At 46.3% G+C, this 10,000-nt stretch overlaps 1 protein-coding gene across 1 annotated transcript in view; it reads right to left on the reverse strand.

The window, feature by feature from the left end:
- Window positions 1-107: 107 nt before the first annotated feature.
- Window positions 108-10,000, reverse strand: part of LOC145409674 (cyclic AMP-responsive element-binding protein 3-like protein 2) — a 60,668-nt gene continuing 50,775 nt past the window's right edge. Inside the window, exons 6-9 of the mRNA XM_080280026.1 lie at window positions 7,797-7,950; window positions 3,551-3,738; window positions 2,952-3,095; window positions 108-332 (exon numbers count right to left, since the gene is read on the reverse strand). Coding sequence (XP_080136152.1) covers window positions 108-332; window positions 2,952-3,095; window positions 3,551-3,738; window positions 7,797-7,950 — 711 coding nt within the window. The remainder of the gene's footprint in view (window positions 333-2,951; window positions 3,096-3,550; window positions 3,739-7,796; window positions 7,951-10,000) is intronic.

The raw sequence follows: 10,000 nt of genomic DNA on the forward strand, positions 1-10,000 counted from the left end.
AGAAGAGGAAGGAATAAAAGAAGAATGAAAGAGAGGAAAGGGCAGACACCCGAGAGCAGCACTACACTGAGTGAGTGGATGGTAAGTGCTCCCACCTACACTCACCTCTACGACAGCAACGTTGCAATGGGGGAGGAGCGTATGCAGTGCTTCTCCTCCGCCTCCACCAGGGCCTGCAATCTCTGCAACTCCAGCATCAACTGGGAATTCGTGGCCTGCAACACCTCAACTTTCCTCTTGCACTCCAAATTCTCAGCGCTCAATTTCTCAACTTTCCGCTCAAGGGCATCCATGTAATCCTTCTTCTTCCGTCGACTCTCTTGCGCTGAGATCTGGGTGCGAGGAAGAGAGAGTTAGAGCCCCCTAACACCTGTTCCATAGTGATTTAGTCTGATTATTACACCTTACTGCAGGCTTTCAAGAAATGGCGGGGGACAGGGCGACTTGGAGGCGATTTGTTTGTGGCCACCCCAAATGGGATTGAGGCGTCTGGCAATAGATAGATAGATAGATAGGAAAAAAGTAGGAATTGGGAAAAAAGTAGGACAGATGCATGACACATATAAACAAAAGAACATCACTGCCAACCCTGCTTTATATTTAAACGCAGTGACGCGTAACAGCATAAAATAAGTCAGATATTTATTAGGCTGGCAGATTCTGTCACCAAAGACAAACAGTATTACTAATTAAACAGGTAAACTAATGTAAGAATCCTGACTAGTTACATATATTGCAATGTTCTGACTGCGCTGCCACTGACTAGCTGAACTTACTGAATATGACTAGACACAAAAATTAATTTAAAATTAATACATGTATTGAATTCCCCTACAAAAATAAGGTTAGAGGATCAAACATTTAAACTAAAGAATATCAGTGACAACCTTACTTCCATTTTAAATGCAGTTAAGTGTAGTAGTGTTGTACTAAACAGTGTATTCATACAATATACCAAGCAATATAACGAGCAGTTAAAATAAATGTTCCAAACACATTTTCAAATACAAACAACTAGTTTTTAACTTGTGCAATTTGTTATAGTTGACATAAACAGGCAGGAGAGCTGATGACTCTGCTAAAATGGCCACATAATTATGGCTGGAGTTCCACTGTCACTCAGTACTCTTGGCAACAGCAGCACAGCAGCTACCCATCATCATCATGCGCTTTCCATCAAGGTCCTGTTTTTCTTTCTGATTTTTCTCCAGATTCTTTTAAGCTGACTGCATTGTTTTGTTTTGCCACCTCCACCAGGCTTTGAACAACAGTGACGTCTGCCATGTTCTTGTCTATGATGGCTTCCTGTAGTCTTCTGTTTGCCTCACTACACAACCCCTCAGTCACCTTCGCCTCCTCCCTGTACTTCCTGACAGATTTCTCTCTGTCCTCCAGCCTTTGGTATATCTTAGTACTGATGGACTGCTTCTAGTCTGCCTGTGACTCGTTTCACTGCTGGGATGAGTGTAAGTCATCTGCATTGGACGCGCTGGATGAACATCTCTTCGTCCAGGCCAAGACAAAGCTGAGTCTCAAAGAAGCATTCCTTGTGACATGCGGAGACTTTCAGGTAGTGGGAGAGATCCAGTACCAGCTGCTCAGCATCTTCTCCAAATACATTCAGATCCTGGTGCAATGTATTGTACACAACATGCAAGTTGCAGGGTATGAATGGCAGCATACCAGACACACCACTTTCTTTCATGTGTTCACTGATGAAATAACAGTCTTGTTGATATTTGGGTCATCCAATCCAAGGCTGATGAGGTGGGCCAGAGGTAGCCGGTATCCATCTTCCCGCAAGGCATCCAGTAGTGCTTGTGCAACTGCCTTACCAAGACCAGGACCAAACATCAAAGCCTTTCGGAACCTGATGCAGACCCGCCCCAGGTCTGGACACCAGTATCTGATAAGGTCACACTGCTTCCGGTTCTGGGACTTGTCTGTTCCATCATACTGTAGAGTGTAAGGGATGCCTGGTGCACGTATGGAGTTGACTACCCACCACTCCTGCAAGACAGCTTTGTACAATTTTCCAGAGTTGTGGGACAAAAAAAAAGTAGGAACAAGTAGGAAATATTAGGAATTTCAGGAATAAAGTAGGAATAGTAGGAACAGGATCAAAAAAGTAGGGAAAAGTAGGAACGGATGAAAGTCTGTTACTGTCTCCTCTGTATGTTATTTATACAGAGTATGGTGGTGTTGGAAGGATTTATGTAACACAGCAGAGGACAGTAAGGTGTAATAAGCAAAATAAATCACTTAGGAAAAGGTGTTAGCTTCTTTAACCAGCAAGAAGCTCCCTAACACCTCTTCCTAAGTGATTTAGTTTGATTATTACACCTTACTGTCCTCTTCTGTGTTACTTAAATCGTCCTCCATCCCCTCCACATGCCCAAACCATCTCAGTCTACCCCTCCTCCCTCCATCTTATCCTTGGCCTCTCCTTCCCTCCCTCTGCCTCACTCACATATACTCTCCTCGTCAGTCTCTCACTCTCCATCCTCTCCACATGGCCAAACCACCCTAGTGTCATTCTCCTAACGCTTCCTATCACATCCGCATCCACACCACAACACTCCTGCACTACCTCATTTGTCTGTCTGTTTCTCCATGTAACTCCACATGCTCCTCTCAAATAATATAACAGAGTGAGAGACTGATGAGGAGAGTGTTTGTGAATGAGGTGGTGGGGGGAGAGGGAGGGGGAGGCCAAGGATGAGATGGAGGGATGGGGTGGAGAGGTATATGAGAGAGGGGGGTGTGAGCTGGGAGCAGGGCAGTGAAATGGCGGGGGACAGGGTGACATGGAGGCGATTTGTTTGTGGCCACCCCTTACAGGATTAAGGTGTCTGGCAATAGAAAGACAGACAGATAGATAAACAGATAGATAGATACACAGATAGATAAATTCCTCCCCTAATTCTCCCTCCACCTCTCCATCTACCTACCTTATTCTTAATCTTTCTTCGTATCTTCTTCAGTGATTTCTCTTCCGCTTTCGTGAGGGGTAAGCGCGTAGGGACAGTGTAACCCTCTGAGACCAGCGTACGCTTCTCCTCCTCGGTTAGATTGATGGCTCCTGTGGCTCCCTTCTGTTATTATTATCATTATTATTATTATCATTATTATTATTATTATTATCCATCCATCCATCCATCATCCAATCCTACGTTGCAACATAAGGATTATTATTATTATTATTATTATTATTTTTATTATTATTATCATTATTATTATTATTATTTTTATTATTATTATTATTATTATTTTTATTATCTATGCTACTGCCATTATTATTGTCATTATTACTAACATTATCATTGTCATCATCTTTTTCTTTTCCCACTAATATACACTCTTCTACTCAGTCTCTCATCCACTCCATCCCTGCATCTCATCCTTGGTCTCCCCCTCCACCTCTCTCATACACACTCTCCTAGTCAGTCTCTCATTCCCCAGCCTCTCCACTCCATGCTCTACCTCAGTCTCCCCCTCCTCTCCCCATCCACTCTCCTAGTCAGTCTCTCATCCTCGCCTGGTGTCGTACCGGCTGTGATGAGATGAGGGGCGTGTTGATGGGGTTTCGAGTCGAGACCATGACCCGTGAGGAGGACTTTCTTGGGTTACAAAACTGTGGTAAAGTCTCGTACAGAGGTGCGCTGCGGGACGGGGAGAGGCCACCACACTCACTGTCACTCCCCGAACAGGATGGGGGCGTGGGGGGAAGGTAGAAGCCTGGAATTATTATTATTATTATTTTCATTATTATTACTATTATTATTATTATATCTGCTACCATCATCATCATTTCTACTATATTATTATTATTATTATTATTATTATTATTACTAGCTCAGGTACCCAGCACTGCCAGGCAAAATACTAATAAATCCAACCTAGTCAAACTTACAACATTCCTTTTGCAGCGCTGTCTATGTTTGTACCTAGTTTTTTCATTGCTCAGTGCAGTTTAACAGCTCACATTACTAGTCACATCTCCAGCTTGTTGTATCAGCGTAATTTATATCACAGATATAAAATTGTTTAATCACAGCAGTTTTCTCCAGCTTTGTTAATTCCATCTTGCCCTCGTCTTCAGTGTCGGCGAGGGTTACGGACTCAAGAGCAGCCAACGTTGAGGTGTCCGTGCCAGACCACAGGTATGGTTGAGACTATGTGCCACAACCTTCAGTGACTGGCCCTGTCTCTCGTTCATGGACAAGGCTGCTCAGCTTGATTGGCAACTGCAGCCTCTTAAACTCTAAAGGCATGTCAGAGGGGATGAGTGGACTCTTGGGGATGAAGACGTCCCGGCCCGTTGCCTTTCCCATCATGACCGTTGCTGCCAGCACATGAGGGTGCAGCTTCTTCACGGTCAGCCGTGTCCCATTACAGAGCTCATGGTGGCCTCATCCTAGATGATGAGCTTGCTCTCTTCAAGCAGTTTGGCCTTTGCAGAGCCTCTGCTGATGTTGCAGAGAGGGTTTTCCTGCTTGGAGAGGTCGAGAGGCAGTTTGACAGCAGAATGCACGGTACAGCCTCCATCCAGGAGCGTTGCAGCGATGCCACTGGAAGCCACTGCGAGTGTGATCCTCCTTCTTTGCCTCTGTGCAGCCAGCAGCAGGTTTGTGATGAATGTCTTGCCTGAGCCTCCTGGTGCATCGAGGAAGAGACCAACTTCCCCACTCTCAGTGCAGCGCTGATTGTGTTGTAGACCTTGGCTTGGTCTTCAACCAGCCTAGGCTCAGTCTCCAGAATGAAGGCAGCCAGATGGTTCACGTTGTAGCCAACTTCACACTGGAACTCCACAGGTGCTCGGACTGTCTGTCCTCTCTGGTGCTGGAAGCCCATAGTGACTCAGCTTGTTGCCTCCCATGGAGAGTACCTGGTCTTCAATGCTGACCAAGGCCTCATTGAAGATGGCGTCACTGTAGGGAAGGATGGTGTCAGTAGTTTGGCGCTGACAGTGGTACAGGATATCCTGCACAATTGCTTCCTTGTGTCTGTCCCACAACTTGAGGGGCTCAGACAGGCCACACACCTGCAGCATGATGACAAAGAGCTGTCAGAGTTGTTTGGCAGCTTGCACTAACACTGCCTCCCCCACAGTCTTGTTCCAGTGTTCGTTGTCTTCCAGGAGTCTGTGCTTGGCGCATGCCTCCCTGTAGGTTGCACACTCTTCTCCCTCGTAGTGGTGCAGGTCCTGGAAGGATGTAGGTCCCTGCACAGTGTGGAGAAGAAGGTGCAGTAGAAGCACTCCTGGTGGTCCCAGTCTGGGACCTGTTTGGCTGCCTTTCACTTGGACCATTTGTTGTTCGCTGGGTGAAGTAGGTCAGGATGCAGATGTAGAGGAGTGTTCTTGCAAACTTGTCCTGGCTGCAGAGTCTGAAGAATGCCGTCAGGTGGTGTTGGTAGGATGCTCAACATGCTGCCTTCCTGTCTCTTCAGTGAAGTAGAATCACTGGCCATTCTAGAGGTGGACAGCCAGATTCAACTCTGTGGGATGCCTCTGGTGGATGTCAAAGCCCAGCAGCCTCCATATGGCCTCACTGCTGGAGATGTAGCGTCCCATCTGGTTGCTGTGCACCACACTGACCAACTCCCCATTTCCCTGCAGCCCAAACACGGCCATGTCGGACCCTTATTTATGTACAGCAGACATACTTGATGCTCTTGATGGCACTGCAGGCCTCCACACTGATGTGTGCATTGAAGGTCTTGGAGAACACTGGGCTGAAGGGCATAACCCAGTGGTTATCCACTTCAACCTCTTGGCCGCCACGTATCTTCAGCTAAAAGGTGTGTCCACTGTCGGCCGGCTTGCAGTGGTGATACAGAGGGTAGCCGTCGTTGCCTGTCTGTGTCTCCAGCAGGAAGAGTCGTGGGTAGCGCTTTGTACCCTGGCAGTTCCCCATGTATGGGCTGGAGGGGTTGAGGTTGCCGCAGGGCCCACAAACCATCTGAGTCTTGATTATCTTGTACAGTTCCGGGTCACTCTCTGGGTAGGAGAGCTCTGCACGAATGACATCATCCATCTGTGCTGGTTGAATCTTCTCCTTGCACCACACCAGGGTGTGTGTGTGTGGGGCAGCCCTCTCTTCTGCCACTCTGTCGTCATCATCCAGCACAGAAGCTCGCCGAAGATGTTCCCCTGTTTCAGCAGCCACGGCAGCTTCTCGTGCATCTCGTGGAAGACCCTGGTGATGAGGTCGTGTCGCTCAGATGCCGTCTGGCCCGGGAACAGTTCATCCTGGATCTCAGGCCACTTTGGGTTGCAAGTGAATGTGATGAAGAGGTCCGGCCGGCCATACTTGGGGACACAGGCCATGGCATCTTGGGTCCTCTGGTGCATGTAGTGAGGTTAGCCCACGAAGGAAGAGGGCAGGGCCACTCACTGACGCACATTCTCTGCTGTGCCACCAGTGTGAATGGCATCTTGGAGGTGGACGTACTGCTCTGCACGCAGCTGCTTCTGGTTCAGGTGGATGAAGAGAAGGCGCTCTGACTCCATCTTGGCGTACATGTCAGTGAAGAATTGGCTGTTACATCCCCACACTGGAGGATCTGGTTGAAGTCATGTGGGTGACCATGAAGCAGTAGGCATAGAATTCCTTGCAGGAGACTTTTTGTTGGTGGGCACACCAGTGCGAGGGCAGACATGGGGAATAGCAAAGTTGTAGCCATCCTCTCTATAAGGAAACATCAGGGTGTACTGCAGGGTGTCGTAGGGCCGGTGAGTCTCTGTGCTCTTCATCAAGTTGTTGTCCCTCTTCTTCAGGGCAATGTCACGAAAGCCGTACTCCTCTCTGATCATGAGGATCGTTACTTCGCTCCAGCTGGGAGCATTGCAGCAGCGTGTGTGCTCTCCAGTTGGTCTCATGTCAGCATTGATCACTGCCTTGTGACCTGGTGACTCCAGATGCTGCAGCACATACTTGAAACTCTCCTCTGGTCGGCTTGTAGTTCATTGTGTTGCTTTGCGTGCTGCTGCCGGTCAGCAGCTTGGCATGTCCTTCGGACCTGTGGAGACTCAGCAGGACGTTTTTGTGCTTGCTGCTCTCAGTCGGCAGCTTGACGTGCCTGCTGCTCCTGTAAAGTTTCCTGTGCATGGCACTTAGCACTGAGGTCTCCATCAGTTGCTTGGTGGCCCTTGCGCTCCCTTTGGCGGTGTGCAGCCTGCCTCTCCTGCTGTGAAGCGAGGCGCTGTGCCGTTTAGTCTTCATTCCCTTCTTGTCGTTGGGGCTCTTGCACGCTTTGCTGCTGGTGTACTTCTACCTAGAGACTGTTCAAGCTGTCGTTTTGGGGGGCATTTTGCTGTGTTGACGTAAGCGGCACGGGTCACGTAAAAATGGGTGGATGCCAACTGAAGATACACCATAGCTCAGTTGTGGGTTCAAAGTCTGCGATTGTTACACATCCAAACTCTACTGCCGTCGGCGCACCACTGATTGTTTCCTGCCATACCCTTGCTTATTTTGACTTTATCGAGAATTTCTTGAACGAATTTCAAATAAACAATGTGCTTCAGCTCCATAGATTATTATTACTATCATTATTATTGTTACCACTAATATAACTACTACTACTACTATTAACATTAGTAGTAGTAGTAGTAGTATTATGAGGGTTACTACTATTATCATTGATTATTATTACTACAACTACTATTACTATTATTATTATTATTATTATTATCATCATTATTATTATTATTACAACACTAGCATCAATAATTTGCCCATTTAACCTCCCGTCCTTCCAGGTCTGGCACGAAGAAGCAAACCACTACTCACCAGCATCAGAGGCGGTGGTGGGGATGGATGATGAAGATGAGGAGGGAGGGGTGGAGGGGAGGCGGAGGGTGAGGGAGGAGAGAGAAGGCATCACACTCTTGCCACTCCTCTGCGTCACCACCACTGCACTAGGACGCACCAACCCCATGCTGGTCTGTGGAGAGAGAACCTGCTCGATCTCTGGCAGCATCCTTATATAGTGCCTTATCCCTAAGAGTTGAGAGGATGGATGTGAATGGATGTATGTGTATATATGTGTGTATGTATGTATGTATGTGTGTGTACGTACCTTCACTGCATGAATGTATGAATGTATGTATGTGCATTTATGTATGTATGTGTATGTATGTATGTGTGTGTACGTACCTTCACTGCATGTATGTATGAATGTATGTATGTATGTATGTATGTATGTATGTGTGTGTGTACGTACCTTCAGTGCATGTGCGTCTGCCTCATCCTCAGGTGAGAGCAAGAGGGATATAAATGACATAGTACTGAATAGCTGTCAGTCGTAACACCTTCTCCGGAGCAACTTATCCCACACATTAACCTTCAATAATTCCCTCAGTGTTACTGCATCCGATCTGCGTAATTATTTAACCCCTAACACCCGTTCTTTTGTGATTTATCTTAGAGTTATTTCAAAACAGCTTCACTTGGGAACTGAGAGAGAGAGACTAATGTTTGGCCAGGCCGTGTGTGCCACGTGTGTGTGTGTGTGTGTGTGTGTGTGTGTGTGTGTGTGTGTGTGTGTGTGTGTGTGTGTGTGTGTGTGAGATGGTAACTGTTAATGTAAATGTGTGTATGTATGTATGTATGTATACATGTGAGTATATACGTATGTACAGCATGTCTGTCTGTGTATGTATGTATGTATGCATGTGTATGTATGTATGTGTGTATGTATGTGTCTGTCTGTCTGTATGTATGTATGCATGTGTATGTCTGCATGTGCATGCATGTATTATTGTATGTATGTACCTGTGTATATATGTACGTGTGTATGTAAGCATGTGTGTATGTACAGTATGTATGTATGTATGTACGTTTGCATATAGGTATGTATATACAGGGATGGATGGAAGGAAGGATGTATGTGTGTGTATGTATGCATGTATGTACGTGTGTATGTATGCATATATGTGTGTATGCATGCATGTATGTGTGTGTGTATGTATGCATGCATGTGTGTATGTATGTATGTACGTCTGTGTGCCGTGTACGTAACACTTGTACACCATCTACACACATGTTCCCCAAACCATGGACAGTTACCATACTCCAACGAGAGAGAGAGAGAGAGAGAAAGAACGTGTTTATGTATGTGTATGTATGTGTGTATGTATGTATGTGTGTATGTATGTATATATGTATGTATGTATGTGTATGTATGTATATACTGTATGTATGTGTGTATGTATGTATGTGTGTATGTAAGTATGTGTGTATGTATGTGTGTATGTTTATTATACCTTACTGTCCTCTCATTACATAAAGCTCCCTAACACCTTTTCCTAAGCGATTTACTTTATCTATTTCCACCTTATTGCCCATACTCTGCATAAATAACGTACAAAAAGGATATTACCCAACCAAGTCCAAAAATAAATCGCTAAAGTGCAGGTGTTAGGGAGCTTCTTTAACCAATCAGAATGCGAATCCTGGATACTAATTTGCGCCAGATACACACCTGTGCTGCTCTCACTCTCTCTCTTTCTCTCTCTCGCTCACACACACACACACACACACACACACACACACACACACACATTACTCTCTCCTCTCTCTCTCTATCTCACGCACATTACTCTCATTCGTCTCTCTCTGTCTCTCTCTCTCTCTAATTCTTTATCCTCTCTCTCTTTCACATATGCACTCTCTCTTACTCACACACTACTACTACTACTACTACTACTACTAAGGAGGGGTAGTGACATTGGGGTTGGCGTCCCTACTCATCAACAACCTCTGTCAGTCAGGAGTAGAAATTCCCCGCCTCTGACCCATCCCACCTGAGTGAACACCAGGCCAGTGACGCCACCGTAGCCACATCTCGCATCCTTTACTGATTGTTTCTGAGTTTTTCTTGCATTGCTCTTGTGTGCAGCCTCGAGACACAGTCCACGGTGACATGCTGCCATGGGGTCGAATGTCCCATGTCCAACAACGCCCTCTGCCCACGTGTCCACAAACCTATAGCA

This window comes from Coenobita brevimanus, chromosome 9 (genome assembly GCF_032717465.1).
Source record: "Coenobita brevimanus isolate Jiangsu-jjx chromosome 9, ASM3271746v2, whole genome shotgun sequence".
NCBI classification, from domain to species: Eukaryota; Metazoa; Arthropoda; class Malacostraca; order Decapoda; family Coenobitidae; genus Coenobita; species Coenobita brevimanus.